This window comes from Colossoma macropomum, unplaced genomic scaffold (genome assembly GCF_904425465.1).
Source record: "Colossoma macropomum unplaced genomic scaffold, Colossoma_macropomum, whole genome shotgun sequence".
Taxonomy (NCBI): domain Eukaryota; kingdom Metazoa; phylum Chordata; class Actinopteri; order Characiformes; family Serrasalmidae; genus Colossoma; species Colossoma macropomum.
The window spans coordinates 14,448,863-14,472,979 of record NW_023494792.1 but is presented as its reverse complement, the minus strand read 5'-3'; the positions used below and the strand labels follow the sequence as shown (position 1 = coordinate 14,472,979).

Sequence of the window (24,117 nt, the reverse complement as noted above, 5' to 3'; positions counted from 1 at the left end):
GTTTTGTGCTGATCTAGTACCAGTTTCATGGCCAATCAACAAAAACTTCTACCAACACCATGCCAAAGCTTTGAACCTGATGATACTCTTTACCAAGCCCCATGACCATTCCAGTGTAACAGGTATAACACAGTGAACACTAAACCTCTCTCGCTCACTTACATGTAAAAATAAAGACCTAAAAAAAAAATACCAAAAGTCCAACACACACATCAATATTCACTTCATACATGAGCACATGAAAACATTTCACAGTTCTTGAGATGAGGTGCTATTTTACAAGCTTTGATTAAGACAGTTTGATTACATATTACATATACTGTACATGTATAGTGTGATTTTAACCTAGTTACTCGTATCAGTTTCATTTTAAATTGAGAGTATATAAAGACTTTTCAATACAATTGCTTAAAATCTAACACCGACCCTTTCAGAGAGTATGGATCAATTCAAGCCTCTCTATAAACATAACTCTATATTAATAATCTGTCCTGTCTTAATTACACATTACATGTATTGAAAATACCACAACCTTATCAGTTGACAAAGGGTTTACATAATCTTCAGATTCATTTGGGAATTTTACACAACAATTACTGATCACTGTATCACAGAAAATATGTACACAAAATCAGATGTGATATTACAGCAAAATCCTAATCCTGTTAGGAAATGGCAGAATTCATTACTGATAGAGGACTTCATGTAGCATGTCCTATGTTTTTTAAACCCAAAGACAAGTGTGCTTTGCTTGCAGGCATTTAACTCCTGCTATTCCTCGATAAAAAGGGTTCACTTCACTAAAAGTGTTGGAAATGTTTATGCAGATAAATGCACAACTAAATACTAAGTCCAATAGTGCACACAACATTGGATAGAATTTCAGTAATAGTAAAGACAGCAGTGCACCAATTTAAGACTGACATGGTAAATAACAGAGCAGTAGCTCATGGCTCAAGTCAGTGATTCTCAGTACAGATGATTCTCTGAACATTTGAACATTTAAAGGGGGCTGAGCTTCTTTTTGTATTATTTCTGGAGAGGATCCCTGACTGTTTCTACTGTAGTTGGAAATAAAGATAGATGTTGGTGAAACCTCTAAGGAAACACCCAAATTTCTCTAACAATTAATCTCAAGGACGATTTAGCGCAACATTTTTGAAAAATCAGTCCTTAACTGATATTTAACAGACATTCCTTTCAGACTGACCTTTTACCAATGCTACAGTACAAAAGCAAAAAATAACTATTTGAATCCTGAGGTAACAAAACAATATCAACAACAACAAATCTGTAAAATGTGATGCACTAGTAGTGTACATTTCTGCACCCAAGACACAATTACAAAACAAAATCATTTAAACAGTAGATGTGCAAGTGTATGGCTATCTGATTCAAACAAACTGAAATGAACTGATTGCAAAAAACAAGCCAAAGTGTTAAGACCTCTTGTAAGGCCACATTACGATACTGGTCAAAGACCAGTTAATGGCTCAATAAAATTAAAATGCAATGTGTTTAATTTATGACTAGTTATTCCACTTAAGGTTTATGTATTACTTCTAGTGTTTGCTAATCTTTTGCAGAAGACATATATTGACTTGGAAAACAGTGAGATGATTTTGCCAAGCAGTCATAAATTGTCTGCTTAAACATCAAATTGCCAACAGAAATAGAGAGTTACTGCTGGCTCTTCAGGGACATGCTAGTCCAGGAATCTAGTTACTATAGAAACACAGTGCGATACAATGCTTTGTTATTCTCTGGAGCTCCAGTCCAGACATATTTAAAGTACAAGTAGTGAGAAAATAGTATACAGAGTGGTAATGTAGTACTGATACGGTCAAAAGACCAAAAACAATACTTAAACCTACCATACACTTTTAAAAGAGCTGAAGCAAAAGTCTTATTGTATTGGAGAAAACATATTTAAAGTTAAATTGGTCAGTTATTTGCTTTCCTCCTTCTATGTTTTGGAAGCCTTCTTTTCATTATCCCCTCCCTCCCCCATTACCCTGTTACACTCCCTTCTGCCTATTTCTTACTAAAAACTTATTACATGGGGTCATCATAGTTGTAGGTGGGGGCGGCAGAGTACTGCTGGCCCTGCATTGCCCCCTGGGCTGCACCCATAGCTGCCTGTTGTGCTGCCTGCTGGACATGGGGGTTTTTCCAGGCACCTGTTGTCCACTCCTGCTGGGCCTTGCTCATGCTCCCTCCACTTCCACGGTAGAAGTTATGGACCTGCGTCACACATAGAAAGATTAATACTTTTAGAAATGAAATGAAAATGAAAAACGTGTTGACAGTAAATTTACTTCAAAAATAAACGTTACTGTTTTATTAAAATGATATGCACTAATGTTCTCTATAAATTAGCAAAATGACGAAGACAGAGGAAAGCAATGCATTTGGTTTTCTGTATTAAAAGTGAATGAGGCACCTTGGTGAGGGCAATGAAGGAGAGCACAGCCACAGCTGTGAACATGATAGTAGGAATCAGCATGACCACAGCAGACCCGATATTAGTGCTGAAGAACGTGATAGTGGCCAGCCAGCCACTGCAACAGAGAAGAGAGAAGGCATGGCGAAACAGATTATTCATAGAGACAATATTCCTCACACTGAGATTCTTTTCTGCAACTTCTCTCCTTTTGCCTGCAAAACTGCAAAATTATATACAGAGTAACAAACAAATTTTGGTACTTGTTTAATGGATTTGCACGCTTTTCAAAACGACAAAAAATACAAAGAAATCAAACAAAATTGGGTGAATAAAAACATACTTGTTTCCTGCCTTTAAAGTGCATTCTGACTGATGTGAATGGCACGACTGCAGTTTAATGCTCAGATCAACTGAACATGATTTATGCAGCACTGTATTAGAAACAGTGAGTGTGGGAGTTTACTGACATTACATATTACATAACAAAACAACTCTTACATGATACTCATTCAGATAGAACTGCTGTCAGGTCAACCTTTTGCCTCTTAAACCAGTGTTAAAGGAGAATTTTCCATAATTAAACGGTTAAAATAAAATTTTAAAAAGGTGGTTTGGTGTGAAATGTTCTGTTCTATAGATATTTATTCAGTCAGTCACAGAGGTGGTGATAGGAACCAGACGTCTGAAGAGTTTAATGCCTCTAAAAGCCACATAATAGAAAGTTATTATATGACATGGTTATAAATACATTGCCTGATGACCGAGACATTGTTTTACCACAGAATTGGCCTAAAACGTATAACATAAGGCAACACTCTCCCCAACTGTTTTACCATTATCAACTTTACATATTATTATACTATCCCAAAAAAATATATGTTTTGCCTCTGTAAATTTACCATTTTGGAGATCAATGATGTACAAAAAGACACGTATAGGTCTACTGATTGTTTTGGATAGTAAATAAAATAGCTATATTTGTGCTGTAGATTTTGTGACCCCTGATTCCTATCACCACTACTGTTAAGAAATCTGAGTTGGCAAGTTTTGGGAAATTGTTTTCTGTGAGTCAAAAAAAAAAAAGAATAAAGTGTACAATGAACCATTTCACATCAAGCCACTCTGAATGACTCTGGTTTCAACTATTGAATTATGCAGAAATTTTGAAAAATTGATGAAACCCCCCTTTAAGATATGAGATATAAAAAATGAGATATAAAAAAATGAGATATAAAAAACAACCTCATAATTTGCAATGCTAATAAATATTCATGTTTCTTCACTAAAATATTTTAGTACCTATTTTAGTACCTATTACTGATTCTCACTCTGTCTCAGATGAACACAGATGATTTACACCACTACTACATACGACGTCTGAGCTCAAACCCAATAATCTTCATATCTCTAGAAAGCCCACATCTAATGTCCTTACCACACTCCCCAGCCTGGGATGCCCACTGTCTGGATAATACTGATCACAACCTGGGCCATGAATACAAAGAAAAACGCCATGAAGTTGAACGAGCTATCAGTCCTGCAAAAGAGAGAAAGTGTAAGAGCTCATAATATCAATATTAAATAGAGTCAACATAGTTTATGTTTCAATTGTCATGATGAGATTTGCTTCTCAATCTATATCTATTTCAGTCTCTCTGTGAAACAGTGGACGTGGAAACTAATTTTTGCACAAACGTTGAAAGAAAAAGCCTGACTGACAGGGATTCGCCTCAGTGTCCAGCTGTTGTATTTTGTGTCCAGTAGGGGTTGGCAAAATTACAATATCTTATCATTATTGTGATAAATTATATCATAATCTGCTTTCCTCTGCATACTGTGGATACTGATAGTACTAAAAGAACACTGGCCAACTGCATGTTTCATTACAAACAGAACATAATTTGTCCTATTTATTGGATTCAGTGTGGCTCAGCATGTGGAACTTTAAATAATAATCATTGTATTCATAAATTTTGGCAGTATTTTTCTAAGGTGGTACTACTGATGCATTCTGTCTGTTCCAATTCACCAAATCACAGAAAAAAGAAATATTGTGATACATATTGCATGTCGCGAAAATTATCATCAAGCATTGTGGTATTATATTTTGCCATATTATCCACCCTACGTGTCTTTATTTAATGCTTTGGAATTTATGTGTACATTTAAAATGTTTGTTGGTGGAGTGTATAATTCAACATTCTGCATAAATTATTCCAGACAAATTAACTATGCCAGTAAACAGTTTAGTGGCAAGTTATACAAAATACAAAGGATTACCAGAGCTAATAAAATCGAGTTAGGTTTGTCATCTACAAATTATGTACAATTTGCAAGGCAACTCACTTCAAGGCTTTGTAGATGGGCCTGAACCAGCATACATAGGAGCAAGGAGTGAACAGAATCAGCCACAGGATGGCCATTCCAAAGTTAGTTGCCCCGCCTCCACCGCACATCCATGCCAGACAACCAATCAGGTTCACCGCCAGTGTAGCACTGTTCACTGGGTAAGAGAACGAGTTAAAAACTAAACTTCATGAAGCAAAGAAAAAAAAATACTCAAACTATGAAGCTCAGTCTTGAACTGGATCATTTTACAAATTAATTAAATCACAAGCTTGTCTCACAAAGAAGCTCTAACCTCTAACCAACATTAAATAAAAAGGATTATACCTAAAAAAAGGTTTTATATAGTACTTAAGTGAGAGAGAACTACTCCTGGGCTTTCAAGGTTAACAGCAAACGCACTATAAATAGCATACAATAAAAGGAAACACACAACTGAATGTCACAGTAGAAGAGCCCATATCCTACATTTTTCCTGTATTTTTTTTTGTCTCTAAGGTCCACTTAAGCAGTTTGTGTAGATTTATGTACCAAAAACAATCTTAATTTTTTTCACACAACTTATCCCTTAGTTAGAATTAAATAGGCTGTTATTGTTACTGTCACCTTTAAGACTGATACATGTAAATGGGTGTGTTCTGATTGGCTGCCCTGTACTGCGCTCCATTCAAAATCATTTCTTATAACTTGAGCGTGAGTGGGCGGAACTAAACTGTAGTAGGCCAAGTAGGCAGATTTATATAATTGCTCTGGCGCTCATGATATCACAAAATCAGTGAATTCAAAATGGCTCATGTTTGCAGCTTAGTTTCTGTATTCGGTATTCATATGTACTGGAGTGGGTGGTATGTTTGTTTGTTTGTTTATTTATTTTACATTTTTTCCAATTTTCTCTGCAATTTAGGTGTATTCGATTTCACCTATTAGTTAGGATACCACCAGTGCTAGAAGGGCGTCTGAGACATGTGAAGCAAGCCACCTCACCATGAACTGCCAGTAACGCAGTATCATTGGAACACTAACTGCTGACTCTATTACATCAGCTAGCACTGCACTAAGTGATAGGGGGAGATGGACGGCCATCCTACACACCCAGAGAGAATGAGGCCAATCATGCTCCATTGGACTCCCAGCCACGGATGCCTATAGCATCACTGGGGTTCAAACTCACAATCTCCTAATGATGGGACCAACACTTAGACAGTTGTATATCTATATCTATATCTATATCTATCTCTATCTCTATCTCTCTCTCTCACACTACATCTAAAAAGGCCTAAATAGACTAATTACTACCATATAATACTACCACTTCTATAGTGTATCACTTACTGTAAACTTAGCAGCTGGTTAAAAAAAAATCCAATCTGTGTGCTGATAAAAAAGGCAGTACAATTTACAGATTTACATTGTGGAATCAGTGGATATACAGTTATGCAGCCCCCCTAGTATTAGCTGAATACAGACAATCTACTAAAACATAAAAACCTCAACCTGTGGATTTTAAGCTCATGATGCTCCCAAATGGTGCAAAATCTTACTGGCTTTTCAGGCAACAAGAAAATGGCTATGTTTGATAACAAAGACCAACAAAGTCCTTTCAAACAAGTTGTATGCATTACTTCAGCTTCTTCTTTGGTGTGTTTGGGCTGCCGCAGTGTTTTGAGTGACAACATAGCTGACGTTATTAGAGCAAACAGTGGTAGCCTGCATGGCTGACTCACGAATACACAGAAAAAGGAAAAAATACACCAAATGGCATTAAGGAAACACAAGTCAGAAGCTAAATGTTCTGCATACTTACAGATCCAGAGATAGTACAACCGCTTGCACATGGTGCGCCGCTGGTCTGGGATCTCGTTGAAGTCTTGGTAAAAGCATGGCTTCAGAGGGATGAAACGGGGAAGAGGAGGGAAATTGTTTTCTGTGAGTCAAAAAAAAAGAATAAAGTGTACAGCAGTCAGCAAAGCCATTACTCATCTTTTTATAAAATCTTAATTATTATACTGACAAAAATCATTATTTAACCAAAGAATTAGAATAAGAGCAGAAAAGGGCAAAATAGGTAACATCTGCAATTCTACTAACAATTTTATGGAAAAAAAAATCAACTCTTACCTGCCATTAAGATCCTTTTTTCTTAAACCCCTGATCTCAGACAGCAATATTCAGCACCCTAAATGAAAGATGTTTCATTGAACACACACTGAACTGAAACAAAGCCCAAAACAGTAAAGAAGTCATGCCATTGCAGGAGAGTCCTAGTGAGGAGAACTGCCACTCAGTAACGTCTTCCGGGTTGGTCAGACACCAGAGGGCGCTCCTGAGAGAGTCAAAAATGAATGGGGACATAGGGAGCCTTGTTCATACCTGTAATCTGTAAATGGTTACTGTCTTTATATAGACAATTGCACTCGTTTATAAAACATTTCAACATTTATGTTGTATTTCTGAATGCTTTTCAATTCTGTTTACAGGACTCTAAGTACATTCATTATAAGCGTGCTAACCACTCAGCAGGTTTTGTGTAAACAGAAATATGTTAATTTTCCATTTCATTTGTTTGTGTAATACATTCTACAACTTGTTAAAATTAAAAATGTCTGCATGAAAGCCTTGAAATATGTTTAACGTTTTTAGCCGTTTAGCTCTATTCACTTCCTGTTTATTGAGGACTCGCTCGCGGGCGCCCTCTAGCGTTTTTCCGTCATATGTCAGGTATAACAGGGTGAACTGGAACCAGGCTCCCCTTAAACTGGCTCTGCTCATAAACTCATGTCCACTGAGTGAAGAGCATGGCTGCGTCCAAAACCGCAGACTATCACACTAAATAGTATGTTAAAAATAGTACATGACCCGTAGTGGCCCACTCTTCAGTGTCGTGTGTGTGTGTAGTACAGGAGTGTGTGGTTTTGGACGCAGCTTGTGTGAACTGAAGAAGAGCTGCTGAAGCGGCTGTTTCCATTTCCTTTAGGAGGAGTTCGTAAAGGCCCAATGGAAGAGCGCCCCTAGTGGCAGCCTCCTAGCTACATGATTTAATATACAGTAGCGGCTATAACGGCACTGAATTATGCCATAATATCATTAAAGCAAGCTTTTACGCTATTTTAGCCACCTAGGCTCGCAGGCTTTTGGCGGCCTTGTCGAAGAAAAATTAAGTCTGAGGCGTCTCACGTTTGCTCATGTCTACTCCTGTCAGAGCCTGTGGCTGAGGGAGGACAGGGTTGGGGAGAAAAAAGGGAAAGGGAAACGGAAAAAACAGATTTCCATCTCTCACCACCCCTAACAAACTGCATGTTAGCTATCTATCTCGCACTGGCTCGATTTACTGTTAAATCACTGCAGTAGGAGCACAGAGATGGTCTAGTAGTGAAGGGCATGGCGCCATGGCTCAGGCGGGAGCCGTTAACACATAAATCCGCGGTGTTTATGTGCTGATGTTTTAGCCGCTGCTGCGTCTGGCGGAATGGACTGATATATCGCTCTTCTTCTCCAGGGAGTACCGTATAAAACAGGCTAGAGCAGGGTATTCAAACACGAGCATGCATCTCACTGAGTTTAGAGAGTGATGTGGAGGTCGAGGAGAGCGCCCTTCAGGAGGGAATGCGATGCTGAACGCTGTACCGTCTCCCACCCCGTGAATTCTCCCATAATGATGCTCCAATCTGACTGTACACTCCGTTAAAACAGACCAGACCGCTTGTTTGGGTCGGTGATGGTTCAGTTAAAGCCCAGCGTCGGCTCAAAAACCCCCTTACCTCGCCGTTTGGCTACCCGAGAACGTGGCTCCTGTGAAAACGCTCCCGCGGATGAGCAAAAAGGAAAACTACTTTCCATCCAAGGCGGGTTTTGCATTCAAGGCGGAGAGCTCCCCGTCAGATCCTGCGGTTTTGTTGCACCTGATCGTAGATTTGAGAGTAATATAATCACGCCGTGATCCTCCTACACGACCACCCGCCCGGGACAAGCGAGAGATGATGCTGAACAAATCCCAGCAGCCAGCAGGCCTCTGAGTAATCGCGATAGTTCATTCCTCCACTCCCCGCCAGCCCTCCACTCAGCCAGGCCCCTCCACTCTCCCCCCACCCCAGCCAGCCCCTCCACTCCACCTTTTCTCTCACACCCCCTCTCTCCCTCCTCCTGCGTGGCAACAGTTCACGGCCCACATATTCGCTCTCCACGGTACTGAAGCACATGACCTACAAGAGGTTACAGTGGGCATATTAAACCTACCACAGTGCATTTATCTATCATTCCGGAGATTCATTCACTAAGGGTCGCTAAATGAAGGATATAGATTTAAATCAAATGTTAAACGTAAAAAGACAAAAAATGAGAGGTTTCATTATAGTAGAATAGTTTTATAGTATATTTTATGGTACATGTCTGCTTGACAGATATCCACACACCTCATATGTACAGATATCCACACATCTCATATGTACAGATATCCACACATCTCATATGTACAGATATCCACACACCTCATATGTACAGATGTCCACACACCTCATATGTACAGATATCCACACATCTCATATGTACAGATATCCACACACCTCATATGTACAGATATCCACACACCTCATATGTACAGATGTCCACACACCTCATATGTACAGATATCCACACACCTCATATGTACAGATGTCCACACATCTCATATGTATAGATATCCACACACCTCATACATACAGATGTCCACACACATCATACATACAGATATCCACACATCTCATATGTATCTCCTGATATCCTTTCACACTGGCTGTTTTTTTAAATTATTATTATTCCTTATTCTATTTTCTATTTATTGTATTTTATTTTTCCTTTTCCTAAGCTCAGTACTTGTTAATAGTCTGTGTGCTTGTCTTGTCTGTTCAGTATGTTACATGTCAGACATGTGTGCACTCATGAAGACAAATTCCTTGTATGTGTAACATACTAATAAAGTGATTTTGAGTCTGATTCTGATCTGACTCCTACAAACAAGAACAGTGTAGACACACACAGCCAGATACTTGGCTCATTCATAACATCTTTCATACAGAGTTGAGCAGAATACTTTGAAAAAGTATTTGTGGGTAAAAAATGACTACACTGTACTATTTGCATTCAGTGTATTCTGTTACAATGCATAAAAAGGTAACACATTCAGAATACATACAGATTATGTTTTGATAAGGAACATGAGGAAACTCTGTAGTTTTCACTTTCTTCACACTGTTTATCACTCCTGCTGCCCTGCTGAAAAAAGACCATTAGAACCAGGATTAAGGATTAAGATCTGATGGTTTTACTTTCTAAAGGGAACTGGCTTGTTACCACTGGAGACCACTTGTTTCCTGTAGGACACCTTTAGATCCCATTAGTAAGCCATTAAATGCATCTGGAATATATTAAACCATCAGAATCCTCTACACCTCTGCACATATCCTACATAAGGAAAATGAACAATATGATTACTGACTACTGGACACCATCAGGAACCAGCCGAAACTGTTAATGGTTAATATGATTTTTTCAGCAGGATGGTAGGCAGTTTTCTGCACGTAATTCTACTGTTAATATTTAATGAAAAATTAGCTTTTCATTTGAATGAAGTTTTGAAATTCTCACATTTTTGGGGGGATCTCATTGCCTGCTTCATTCCACTGCTGCTCCCACAGTCCACCGAGCAAGAAAACTGCCTGTCTCATTAACTTAAAAAAAAATGGGACACTGAGATAAATGCACCAGAAGAACCACCCATTGTTTTATCAGTCTACTCAGGCGATAGCAGGAACTTTGCAAAGAAGCCATTAGTTGGGTTCCTTTTTAGTGTCTGTCTAATGAATGTTTGCTGATTCAAAAATAATTACAAACAACAGTTAAAACAAGCACTGATGTGTAAGTATTCTAAAAGTATTTTTCTACAAATTACAAAAGTATCTGTATTAATAAAAATGTCAAAATGTAACATGCACAAATACATAATTTTGTATTGTGTATCGTTCATTGAGGTACAATGTAAATGTACCCTCAAAGGTACATCAGTGATTTTAAGCTCTAATTGTGAACCTTAAATAAGTTTTTGCCAGGTGAAAAGTACATATTTTGCCTTTTCATAACCTGATGTTTTAAAACAGAACAATAAAATATAAAGCCTGGAGATGAGACGGGGTGTGTGTAGTCAATACTTAGAAAATATAATTTCAGTGGATTATGGTACGATTATGTTCCCTGACTAAAGGTACTGAGATGTACCCTTGAGGGTACCACCCCAGTGACAAGAGGGGTACTGCCCCAGTAACAGTTTTATACCTTTTTTTCTAAAAGTGTGTGCTCTTAAAGTAAGAGCTATCTTGTATCGTCTGTAGTGACTCTACGCTTTGGTTTTTGTGGAGTGGAAGAAGGTGCTCTACTTGGGCATATCTACACTCTTATTACACATTCTTGCCAGATATCTGTGACTAAATGGAAGGATTAGAACTCTCATTTAATTCTGAGATTAAGGTAAAACACTGACCTCTCAGTGGCAAAAACAGACAACAGAAGAAGAATTAGTCAGTGTAGGACCCAGATCTCCAGCTGAAAAAAAAACTCTTTTGCCCTTCTATTCTCCACCATCCCATCTTTAAAAATATATTACAGGGGAATTCAACTTACTTTCCAAAATTTCTGCATTATTTTGACGGTAAAGACATAGACAAAATCATTCAGAGTGGTTTGGTGTGAAATGTGCTGTTCTAGAGAAACTTACAGAGTCAGAACTGTTTACAGTGAGAGTGATAAGAACCAGATGTCTGAAGAGTTTAATGCCTCCCCTCATGGGAAGTTGAAATGGTTGTAAATGTGTTGCTTGATGCCTGAAACACTGTTTTGTGATTTGTAATGGGTTTTATGAGGTTTTGGCCTAAAAAATGTATTTTTAAAATTAGTTCATGATGTAAAAGTACCGACAAGATGTTCTGAGGCATAACAGTTCCCAAAAAAACTTATTTTTCAGTTTTCACTTTCACTATTTTATCATTACTCCCTGTGACCCAAAAGGATAAGCAACTTAGATAATGTGTGTGTGTGTTTTTTATCATTACCAACACAACATATAAAAGTTCAGAAGACACCATGAGGCTAACTGGCCGTATTTGACAGCAAATAAAAAGGCTGTATTTGTGACATTGTGACCCCTGGTTCCTACTATCACCACTGTAAGTAGTCAGAAAGTTTCTCCACAACACACCATTTCAAATCAAACCATTGTGGATGACTTTGTTCACATCTCAACGATTGAATTTTTAAAATAACAGGAATTCCCCTTTAAATAATACTCTTTGGTTCTAACTGCTAAAGGAAAAAACTGACAATGGAACCTGTAACTGTGACGTTCGTTGTCACAGAAAACATGAATCTGTCTTTCTCTTGTGCATCTTCATCATCACACTCCTCTACCTCACTCCTGCAGTTAGAGGAAAGAGTACAAATTTGGTATGTTTCTTAAACTCAGACATTCAGAGGAGGAAATGAGAGATTACAGAGCTTTCAATTCTGATTGAAAGTGTTATCACACATGGTTCCAACAGAACACTAAGCTTTTTATTAGTGCACTCCCTTTGTCCTGCTGTACACTCGCTGGCAGCCTGGCATACATTTGCCTTCATCTATTTTTAGATTCAGTGACACGTACATGTCGTCATACAGATGAGTCACCCATGACAGTTGGGACTCACATGTAGTTATTTTTTCCAATCTCTTTTACAAGCCATTTTTATACTGGCTGTAAAGAGAAGTCAGAGGACAAGTAATAATAATAATAATAGTAATAATTGTTACTTATATAGCACTATTCACGCCAGTGACAGCTCAAAGTGCTTTACAGACAGGTGATAAAGCTTAACAGTAATACAATAAATGATGAGTAATTTAAAATCATATAAGAAAATGAGACAGATCAAATTAAAAAATAAAAGTATCATTCTGGCGGCACGGTGGCGCAGTGGGTAGCGAGAAGGGCTGATTTACAAGGCTACATGACACCAAAACTGTGGAATCAACCAGTTATTAATGCTAAACATGTTTTTAACCAGCAGACAAACTCTCCCTGTGGGGGAGACTAGGGCTGCATATCTCGTGGGTTGCTTGTTACAGGCTGCATCCAAAACCACATTCTAACATGGTACCAACATTAGTAGTAAATTCATCAGTACAGTATGCACAGTATAGCAGCATTTGGTTTTGGATGCAGATGTAGTATTTTCAACCTGATTATTAAGTCTGCACACTCTTGCATTGATCAGTTCAGTTGTTCAGTTCAGGAAAGCAATTCAAACAGTTGAACTGAGTGGGATGTTGTATTTCTCACAGGTGAAAGCAACATTATGTGTTTATGCAACCAAGTAGTGTAATGTCTAGCTTTTTAGCTATGGTGATGACATTCAAAAGGGACACAGAAAATGTGGGTATATTTATCTATTTTATGCTAAGCAACTGCTGTTCATAATTGTAGAGATATGGGGCAGATATACAGGTTATCACCACCACTGAGAACAGTTCTGAATAGAGGTTTCTCTGGAACTAAGCATTTTACATCAAACCACTCTGAATGACTGAATTTACCTATTAGAAAATCTATCTCACTGTTCAAGCAGGTTGTTTTATCCGTGCTGAATTGTGTCTTCATAATAAATTAAACAGTTCTTGAATTATTTCAGTTAATTAAACTTGACCATCAAGCATCATCTGAACCATTACAAAAGCATAGAGAGGTACATTATCTTACAGAAATTATATTCTCTTATCACTTATTCAAAAAATGACTTGCTTAAACCTAAATTGGACATTACATGCTAAAGAATTTGATTTACATGTGGAAAGTCTGCCAGTTTCCTGTAGTTTCTCTTGAGCAGTTTATTGCTTATACATTGTGAGCAGGGTCAGCACGGTGTTTCCAAGTTGACTCTGATTTAGAGGTATGCCTTATAACTCCATGTAAAGTATTTTCATTATGACTGAAGCTGTAACAGTGTCACTCAAAGCCACTTCAGTCAGTGTGCTGATCTCTTCAGATTAGAGGGCTGGTTTGGTGCTGGTGGTAAAATACTCGATGCAACAAAGAGAGGGAGCTTAAAGACCACTGTCCACAGCTCTGGGCACAGTGATATTTTTTCATGCAACATTAGCGACAAAAAAGTTTAACACAGTAAAGCTGAACTAATGGCAAGGTGCTCGTTGGCGGCACATTATACTGCTCACACATGATGATGAAGTGAAGTGAACCGTGGGAAAAGGACAGACAGAGACACTGGAGACTGATGACTGTAAAAGCTGAGCTGTTCAACTCCAGCGAGGTAAGCAAAGTTATCTTAGCTAACGCTAGCTAACTGTCCAGCACGGCAATCTTCCAGGCTTGTGCCGTTTATCAACAGATTGATAACCTAGTTCTGCCATTTAGCTAGCTAAAAAATGTTGTTTGTTTGTCCAGGTAACCTTGTGTTGTTCATTTAGCGAACAGCTATCACTTGCCAAGCTAGCCAGCTAGCTAACGTTAGCTGACTCACTTCATTAGGCTAACGCTACGTAAACAAACTAGCTAACGTTGGCTAGCAGTCCAACAATACTGATAAACGTTTGCTCGGTTCAGCACTGGTACCGCAGCCTTCCCGAACAAGATTAAGTGCAGCACCACAGAGAGTATTTTAGCCAGCTAACCTAACTAGAAATTGAACTTGCGATTAGCTAATTAGCTAGCGACGTTGCTTAGCCGACTAGCTTCCAAGTACTTCAAGCTGAAGTCCAGAGCTGTGTAGCGTGAGCTTTCTCCCCGAGGGTGGTAGCTAGTTAACATATGTGCGATGCCTGTGATGGGGCACGTTAAAACAGTGCTGTATCATAAACGTGTGAACTTGTTAACCCAAAATACACGCAATCAAGTTAATGTAAGTTAGGTAACGCTATATCGTTTGATTCAAGATCGTAAGGAGATATATATGTAAGTTACAGAAATACTTAAGGAGGTTTACAAAGTTAACGTTACATTGAAGCAATCCAGATTTACGGCCAGCGAACCTCACGACTGCGGTTTCAGAAAACTCTTTAAGATCTGCTTCGAGCTGCTACAGCTGCTGTACCAGTACTGTAGTTATTGACTCGTGTTCAGGCACATAGTACTTTTGAATTGGCTGCAAAGTGCCTGTTATGACACTGCTGTGTAGGCATCTCACTCTTCACTGTATTATACAGGTCTTTATTGTTGTTTTCTGTCTACTGGAGTTACAGTGTTGGGAATGCAGCCGCCTTTACCACCAGCCACAGTCAGAGAGCTGGTCCGCTCCTGTCTCCATCTTGACCCAGTGGCCGCAGATTTGCGCTGCAGTCTTTTTGTGGCCGCTGTGCAGAACTACAAACGAGACTCTGTGCTGAGACCTTTCCCGTCTCGATACCTCAGAGGAGACATAAAAGATTTTGAAGAGTTGGTAAGAATATGTATTCTGTTCATTTGTGATTTAGATATCACCACGCAGTGTTTTTCATGTATCATTTTGTATGGGTATAAATCATACTGACAGTTGATTTTAAAGGGCCCATATCCTACTTTTATATTAATTATTATGCTTAACATGCTTACTCACATTCTACAGCAGTGCTGCAGTGGTCTTTAGAGCAAGATTTTCTAGTTTAAAGATTAGGAAAAAACCCTTCTGATGATGTTTCTTGAAGGTGGGAGGAAATTTAAAAAAGTAAAACTACTTTAGGGTGGATTGTAGTGGATGAGCTGTTTTTGGTTTAGCTGGTTAATGCAGAAAGAAGGCAGAAAGCTAATGTTACAGGTAAGAAGCTGAATATCTTATTGCAGTCGTATAATTGTAGTTTTCTAGTCATCACTACAGTGGAGAGATTGGATTACTCAAATAACAGTACTGACTCATGACATGAGGAGGACAACAAGCTAAATGCTGAAGTTGGTAGCCACCTTGATATTTAGAGACTTCAGTCTGGCCCTGTTCTCTGGCTAAAAGGGTAAAAACTTGTTGAATAAAGAGAGAATTGCTGTTTCCTTTTGCAATTTTGAATTGCAGTTTTGTTTGATCACTGAGCTACATTAATGCTAGCCTGGTTGTGTTTATTAACCTGTAGATCAGTGGCTGGACTAGCAGTCAGGATTGGTTGACGCTACAAGGTCCGCCAGTGATTGTATGATGTGTTTGCATAGTGAATGCTGGGTATTGTAGTGAAAGAACATTGAAGAGCGAATACATGCAAACAATATAAAATCATCAATTCTGTCAAACTGAGAAGACTGAGAAATACAATGCTGTAATCCTGTATTACACAATAAATACACAATACATCTAAGTTTAGGCATGAATATCACTTAAATTTGATAAGCTTGTTGTCACAAAACACAAGAACGTTTTACTTATTAAAAGCTAAAGAGGGAAATTGTGACCCATTCCTTGTACTCTATAAATGATCTATGTAAGGAGTCATCTAGATAACTCTCAGAAGTTGGCATGTCTGACTTTTTGGTTTCTCCAAACAACATGACTGTCCTGCAGCATAAGTTGCTTCATTTGGCTCAAATATCTTGCAAAAGGAAATTCAAAGAAAACCTGAACTATGCATGGAAAAGAGCTTGTTCCTTGTGTTTTCCACAGCAGAAAGATGTGAGCTCCTTGCCAAGTGTTAGAGACCTGGTCCACCTGGGATCGGGAGAGGGAGATCATCATCTGGCGCTAATGCACTGGGTGCTCTCATCCAAGAGTTTTTCTGTGAAGACCATCCAGAAAGAAGAGGTGCATCTGAAATTTGAATATTATAGATATGAGTCTATATTGACTGAAAATGGTGTGAAATAGTATGTTGTTGTTTTACAGTGTTTCAAATAATTAAGTACAAGTTAATTGTAAATTAAATTCTCTCATTTTTTTCTAAATCTTTCATCTTCAGTGGGCCAGATTAAGCCAACTGGTACAAAATGAGGGGATCTGCTCTCCTGTGCCAGACTTCCTTTTTGAATTAGAGTACTGTGAACAGATGAACTCTAAGTTTGAGAAGACAAGGGCAGGACGGGACATTGTCTATGCATTCCACGGTAGCCGACTGGAGAACTTCCATTCCATTGTACACAACGGTTTACACTGCCATCTGAATAAGGTCAGTGCCTTTTTCTCTTAGGCTCACATGAAACAAAATTTCCATTCCTTTAAAGAAGAGTTAAAATTGGGTTTGGTGTAAGGCCCTGGTCCTAAAACAGCAAAATTAGTAACGTTTACTAGGAGTTCTTCCTGGCGTCGGTGGTGGTTCTGTTTTCTTATCAGCGGGTGTTAAGATAATATGTGTGAAGACAGCGATTACAGCCCTTATGTTATCTTACCATTGGCATAACTGTACTGCTTTTTCTGAGTGCATGATTGCATTAGCCTTTTTTGCAGACGTTCCTTTGTTTGAGAAGAAGCAGAGGCTATTACTGCTCTTTTTTCTTTCAGACATCGCTGTTCGGGGAAGGCACTTACCTCACCAGTGACCTTAGCATGGCTCTCCTCTACAGTCCCCATGGAAATGGGTGGCGTGAGAGTGTCCTTGGGCCATTACTAAGCTGCATTGCCCTGTGTGAGATCATTGATCACCCAGATGTGAAATGCCAGGTGAAGAAGAAAGGTAATGTACCACAAAAAAAGGAAGAATATACCTTCATCATTGATGTTCACAAGTGTTCCCTGGGAACAGTTTCAGACGTTTTTGTAATCCAGAACAAACTCTTTAAGCTTTGACCCAAAATATTACTAATAAATTGCTTGTTATTCTTGCAACAGTTGAGTGATGGTTTTAGAGGAGAAATTTATTTTTAAGATTTGCAAAAATGTTTTAGATTCCGAGGGCCTTGACCGCCAGCGTTTGAGGGCAAGGAACAGCGAGGGAGGAGATGTGCCTGAGAAATACTTTGTAGTCACCAACAATGAGCTGCTGAGAGTGAAATATCTGCTGGTTTACTCTCAGAAACGATACAGAACCAGGTGAGACAGAATTTATTCATGCTGATTGATGGATATATATATATATATATATATACATGAAACAACACCCTATCCATCAATCAGCATGAAAATATATATATATGCATAGAAACACAACATAACATTTCAGAATTTAGTACTGTTATGTAATTCTCAAAATAATATATTCATCTATTACTAATATATTAAGAAAAGGTTTGTAAGAGGGGTGTGGAAAGGAATAGAAGAACATAAGAACATGTCTCAGTCTGTCCCAGTTATGGTCCAGTAACTTTTGGAGCAGTTTGAGTATGCAGAGTCTCAGTTCAGCACATCCAGAAGAGAAAAATGTCAGCATTATCTGTAGTCAGCATGACAAACATTGGCTGCATTCCTGTGATTTTATTTTCTGCATCATCAATCTAAATACCCAAGTTTTTGTAAATAGGGACAACCCTAATGAGGGTGTCAATTAGAGTGCACATTTGTAGACTTTCACCTCAATAAAAATTATCTTCACTAACTTGAAGTAAAATTTGTATTGAGTTAAATTGAACTTGCATGCATGCATAACACTTCATAATTACACGCAGTTCACTTCACTGCAGTGTTCTAAAGTAGTTTTTTCTCAGTAGTATTTTTGTGTTTTTGAGGAAACGTCACATAATTTAATGCATAAATATTTTTGATGCCAGACATGCTGGCTCAAGTTAGTCAAGTATTTCAACATAGAGCGATAGTTTAGTTGAATAATTTTAGTAATGACATAACTGAAGTAATTAAAGCCAAAGTCCAAATAACTTGAAGTGTGAATTATTGGGTGACTTTTCTGTTTTCTCACTGCTTTCAGACACACACAAAGGACTTCATGGCTGGTCAGACACCATTTTGCCATTATGATGGGTCTCTATCTTCTGCTTCTCATATTCATTGGTGCCTTCAACTCTACTAGTTTCCAGTCATTTTGGCATAGAATGTTCCGGTGATCCAAACTCCTTATGTCACATTTGCCTCCAATCCAAAGTGCCTTTTCCTTTGGCACACAAAGACTGTCATTCGACAACTTGGTTTATAACACCAACAAAGAAGACAATTCTCAGGAATCACATTTTATTCCATCCCTTGATGTGTAAAAGTTACACTGCAGGCACCAGTCGTTTAATTATCAGTAGTAAGTAGCTTTTAATACTTGGGCAATGTAAGCAGTTTTAATGACATAACATCTTTTATCAATATATGGATAAAGGCCTGCCTGCCTGTGCCGTGGGCTTTTGTAACACTGTGGCATGTAGCTTGTCAAAGGACTAATGTCTAGTGTTTTTTACTTATATAGAAATGTGGAATCATTTATATTAACTGTACAACCAAATGATGAGGGACAAAATGCTGCCCTGTATGCCTTTTCAGTAATATAGATATATTTGGTTTTTGGCTCAGATATTGCCAAAGCCTGTTGCTGCTTATTTGAATGAATCTTAGGGTAACGTTCGTGGACCACCATCATCGCTTTACTGTTTATAGGATGGACAATCTAGAATCTGTTAATTGAATGTAGCTTTCATGTTATATCAGAGTTGTATTATGTTTTAATTTTAGACATCTCACAGAAATGTTGTGCAAGCATAATGAATTTGCACTATTTGAGTTCATGTACTCTTGTGACTCTGAAGCAAAATCCTAAATTCAGCTGCCAGCTATCATTGAGTACTAACAATCCCCAGTTTGTTGCGCATGAAGTTGTTGAAAAGTAAATGCAACTGTCTTTTTGTTAATGGAATCAATACCGGGACCTGAGTTGGTCAGCATTGCTTAAATCCAGTGAAATACCATTATGTTGGTAATTAAAAGGACAGAAAAAAGTAATCTAAGAACTGTGTCCGGGTAGGGGATATTGCCATTTTATGTTCAGTTAATGATGTTCAGCTGTTAAATCATTTTATAAATATAACTGGTACAGTGTTCTCATTCTCAGTTACTGTTGTTTCTCTTTGAATCTTTTAAGTATGTATTGTGTCCATGAACATGAACCTAATGTTCTGTGAATAGACCTATAAAATAGTTTACACTTGAATCAATAAACACATCTTTCCAGCATTTCAGGATATTTCTTAACACTTCATACGCAAAACGAATATTACTGTCTTAGATTTTGTTGTCTTTTACGACACCAGCTGTTGTCTTTGTCCATTGTTATCAACAACAGCGGCAGGGCAATATATATATTGATGATAGTGGCTGATAAAATTGTGAAGAAAGCTTTGATCTCTGATAATGCAGCTCCATGTACACCTTAAGTGCACCCTTATTGTTAGTGTTATTCTTGTGTATGATGTTTTTATTAAAGGAAACTTAAAACTTTTGTTAACATCTATTAGAAACACAAAACACAAAAAACTAAAAATTTTATATTTAGTGAACCAGAGCAAGGTTTTTAAACTGTTTCTAATACACTGTAGAAGTTTTTATACATAGACCCATTTTTATAACTGATTAAACTATTTTCTGTTCAAAATAATTATAAATTATACAAAAAATATTCACATTCGTATATATTATTGCACTTACTTGCCTCTGATCACTGTGAGAAATCCTGGTGTTTGCCAACATGAGAAGTAGCCCAATTCTTGTACACCTCATAAACCCATAAAAAGTGTCTGAGGAGTACAGATTTATCAGAATTAACCATTTACTCTCTTCATGAATTGTAATATAAACCAGACATCAAAAGGAAAGTGAACAGACTGTGCTATTGTAAGCCAAGGCTTTTTTTTCTGGCTCATGAATGCGTGCCTTATTGCAGGCCCATAAACCCGGTGTTATTCAGTAACAAGCCAGTCGGTGTAAGAGAATGTCCCAGGTGGGCACCTTTCTCTCAGGGATCAGTATATGCCTACCCACTCTAGCCTCCTATCTGACCTTATCAGTCCCACCAAGTACTTACGTATACACAAAGAGGACAAGGAGCTTTTACAAGATCAAAGAAAGGCGCAGTAGATCGGTGTCAGATACCCAAAATTAAATCAGTTGACAAAATTTCTTTGCCAAAATGATGAAATTTGTATGTCACCCAGGAGGATAAGAGGCTTAGATGATGTGTGTGTGTCTGTGTGTGAATTTGTATGTCTTTTGTTTATCAGAATACAATTCCTGGCTCATGTTCTGAACATCACCTATTAATAATGACAATTCATCAAGTACAGATTATTTTATCCATATAGAAAAGGTGTACAGAGCACCATTCATTCCTATTTTGCTCATTCCTTGTTGCAGTTTTGTATGAAGGAATGGGCCAAAACAACCTCCTAACAGGACTGATTAGCAGCTACAGAGAGTATTTCATTATATGCAATAAAGGAAGGATCCGCTTGTTACTAAATAAGGATTCATATGTAAAAAGTTGATTGTGATAATCGTGTTATCACGTTACACTACTGTTCAAACGTTTTCCATATTAACAATATTCGTTGTTTTATTTACACAATAATAACATAAAATGTGGATTTAAAGATTATCACCAAGGGGTGTTTTTAGATGGTTTCTTTCCAATATTTCAGGGATTCTGTGATCAGAGAAGGTATTAAATGATAAATGAACTGTTGTTATCTATATAGTTGTTTTATTGTTGTTGTTTTTGTCAAGTTATGTGCCTCAAGTTTTGATCTCTACTTTTGATTTTTTTGGATGTTAATTTTTTTATAACTTCATTCCTGATATTTACAGCTTTCTTAGCCATTTTTGAATCATCTGTGTTCATCATTCTGGACACATCTGCATTTCATCATTTTTATTTCACAGTTTTCTAGTGCGCTCCTAATGATTTGAACCCTGTGAATTTGCACAGATTAGCATATTACCATCATTGTGTCTGCAAACAAAACGGATGACAAAGATCACACTTTAGGAACCATTTATGTAGAAATCCATTTAATTCTAAAACTTTCACAAACATTTTTCTTCCAACTGTACAGAACAATTCTCTTTAACTGCAGTGTTTTTTAGAACAAGTATTGAAAGGTTACAAAATTTCATATATCAAAAATAGCTGCTTTAAATGTGCTACATTTTAGCTTGGATCGTTTTGGAGCAGTTCCTCCACAGATGTGTCAGTTTGCTGTGTCTGGGCAGGCAGGAGCCAAACACACAAAGTATCCCTCGTTGTTGTTCTGTTGGACAAAATGAGCAAAATTAGAATTCATTTTGTGAATGTCAGAAAAGCAAAGGGAGTGCTGGAGGTCTGTTTTAAGCTCACTCACCTGTAGGTTCTGGTGGCAGACTGCAGGTTTCTGTGCCTCCAGGTGGCCGTGCACACACCTCCCAAAGCGATGGAGGCAGACGTGGTCTGTGTGAGCGCAGGCCTGAGGACATGGCGGACGCCTCAGAACCAAACAGCTGGAACAAGTGGTGTGCTGACAGAAACCTCCGCATTCGCGCTTCTCCAGAGACACAGACCTGCAATGTCAAACACAGTGAGCCTGACATTAGCCTTTTGGGGTTATTATGGAAACAAATGGCAATTGATTTGTAAACCTGTGGATTCTAGGAAAATATTTTGTATATAGAACAAAACAGTTTTAGAAAACCTCTGGTCAAGACTACATTTTTAAGTATAAAAAATACAATACAGTTGGTTAGAATGCTGTTACCTGGCTGAGCATATTTCATTGGGATGCGCCTGACAGAATTCCCATGTGCAGTCTGGACGACACGTGTCCTTTTCGAGGACTTCAAGTACTGTATGGACACACAAACACATAATATCCTTCATCAGTTGCTATTACTGCATCACTGAACATCACAGATTAACATTACTAAGTCTAATTATGATTTTCAGTTAACATGTGTGCCTTGAAAGGACCCATTCAAAAGTATAGTATAGAGCGAAGAACAAAAACTGCATATGGTTACAGTAAAAGAAGAGTGGCCAGACGATATCCACTGTAACTTATCTGAGGCTTACCGCATAGATGTGTATTAGATCAATTTCAGATTACTGGAGTTTGTTGGTACGCCAAGTCAGACCCCCTGGGCCTTCTGTAACCCCATTCTATATGAAAGGTTATTGATTTCATCACTATATGGATTAGAAGGCCAATTAATTTTTATTATTTTTATAATAGTACAGAGCTTTAGGGTCTAAGGAACTCATCTCTTTTCACATTGAATATGAATGAATCCTGATGCACTCATTTTTTATATAATCAGAAATGCCTACCATGTTGGTGCACCATGTAGGTTTACTGACTGTAGCCCATCATTTGCTGCAAAATATGTTTAGGGACCTGACTGGGTATTGTTTGGTTGGTGGACCATTCTCACCACAGCAGTGACATGGTAGTAGTATATTAGTGGATGTCGTGCTGGTAGATAACGAGTGTACACTATCGTCAGTAATTGCATACCTGAAAATTGCACCTCTATGGTGTTTCTGATAAAATGGCCAATGAGTGTATGTACTTGTACCTAATAAAGTGGCAACTCACTGTATAGTATAAGATATACTGCATATGTATTATACAGCTTTCTCTGTGGTTACAGAAGCTGTCCACTGCCTGGTTCTACACAATGAAAGTAACAAAGAGCAAACCTATTACCTGACTTGCAGATGCCTGTGCGTTCTCCCTCTGGTTTGCCATCACTGGAGTCCTGGTACATGCACACCAGTCCTTCATCACACTTGCCCAGGTAATCCCATGTCCCTCCACAGCTCTCACCAGCTAGTTTGGCACATGTGGGGCAGCAGCCACATACGCCTGTGGTGACGCCACCTTTACACTGGAGCTTCAGGGCTCTGCGGGGTGAGCAGTGGATGCGCTCACAGGGTGGACAGTGTAAGGCCTGGATACTCTGAGGTCCAGGGCTGCTGCTCTCCAAACTGGCCATCTCCACACTCATTACCGCCCAAGCCACCACCAACAAAATCCACAACACACACAAACTCATCTTAAGACGTATGACTTAGGACTGTTGACATGAGGTGGTCTGAACCATCGCCTCCTTTTATATGAAGCTCCCCATATCTGAGAAACACTCACTCGCAAACCTCCACCCCCCCAACAGCCAATGGATGATGGAGTATTACAGTAAGCTCTTACTGTTAATTATCCCCCAAGTCTTATCTTTACAATCTCTTTGTTGTTTTCTTTTTTTTTCTTTTGAAATTCATTTCTTCCTTTTGAGCACTTTTAGATAAGTTGGAAGGGAAAAGACTAGACCCTTTGTCATGGAAGTCACATGACCAATAGAGAGGGGCAATTCAGTGAACGATCAAGATTATCACTCTCCTCTAACAAGGACAAGATTAGGACATTGGCAGGTTATCTGAGAAGCGTGTGCATGTGTGCCTTTTCATAAGGG

General features: G+C 38.3%; 3 protein-coding genes across 7 annotated transcripts; 1 reads left to right on the top strand and 2 right to left on the bottom strand.

Annotated features, from left to right (window-relative positions):
• Position 1: 1 nt before the first annotated feature.
• scamp5a (secretory carrier membrane protein 5a) lies at positions 2-10,466 on the bottom strand. 3 transcript variants are annotated; one of them, XM_036576125.1, is made up of 7 exons: positions 10,412-10,466; positions 6,911-6,968; positions 6,597-6,716; positions 4,793-4,949; positions 3,882-3,983; positions 2,444-2,561; positions 2-2,244 (listed from the first exon to the last, which is right to left on the bottom strand). In XM_036576125.1, exons 2-7 carry the CDS (start codon positions 6,915-6,917, stop codon positions 2,056-2,058), a joined length of 693 nt encoding a protein of 230 aa, XP_036432018.1. In that variant the 5' UTR covers positions 6,918-6,968; positions 10,412-10,466; the 3' UTR covers positions 2-2,055. The 3 variants fall into 3 exon arrangements, with proteins under 3 accessions (XP_036432018.1, XP_036432016.1, XP_036432017.1); XM_036576123.1 differs by lacking the exon at positions 10,412-10,466 and adding an exon at positions 8,551-8,815; XM_036576124.1 differs by lacking the exon at positions 10,412-10,466 and having other exon boundaries at positions 6,911-7,084.
• A 3,278-nt stretch (positions 10,467-13,744) lies between these two features.
• Positions 13,745-19,857, top strand: parp16 (poly (ADP-ribose) polymerase family, member 16). Of its 3 annotated transcripts, none has more exons than XM_036576119.1 (7): positions 13,745-14,118; positions 15,041-15,243; positions 16,426-16,563; positions 16,718-16,924; positions 17,257-17,428; positions 17,640-17,784; positions 18,614-19,857. In XM_036576119.1, the coding sequence occupies exons 2-7, from the start codon at positions 15,055-15,057 to the stop codon at positions 18,747-18,749; spliced, it is 987 nt and encodes a 328-aa protein (XP_036432012.1). In that variant the 5' UTR covers positions 13,745-14,118; positions 15,041-15,054; the 3' UTR covers positions 18,750-19,857. The 3 variants fall into 3 exon arrangements, with proteins under 3 accessions (XP_036432012.1, XP_036432011.1, XP_036432009.1); XM_036576118.1 differs by having other exon boundaries at positions 15,038-15,243; XM_036576116.1 differs by having other exon boundaries at positions 13,752-14,118; positions 15,047-15,243.
• Positions 19,858-21,673: 1,816 nt separating this feature from the next.
• si:ch73-330k17.3 (IGFBP domain-containing protein) lies at positions 21,674-23,832 on the bottom strand. Its single transcript, XM_036576121.1, has 4 exons — positions 23,355-23,832; positions 22,407-22,494; positions 22,017-22,212; positions 21,674-21,926 (listed from the first exon to the last, which is right to left on the bottom strand). The coding sequence occupies exons 1-4, from the start codon at positions 23,701-23,703 to the stop codon at positions 21,867-21,869; spliced, it is 693 nt and encodes a 230-aa protein (XP_036432014.1). The 5' UTR covers positions 23,704-23,832; the 3' UTR covers positions 21,674-21,866.
• Between the last annotated feature and the right edge of the window lie 285 nt (positions 23,833-24,117).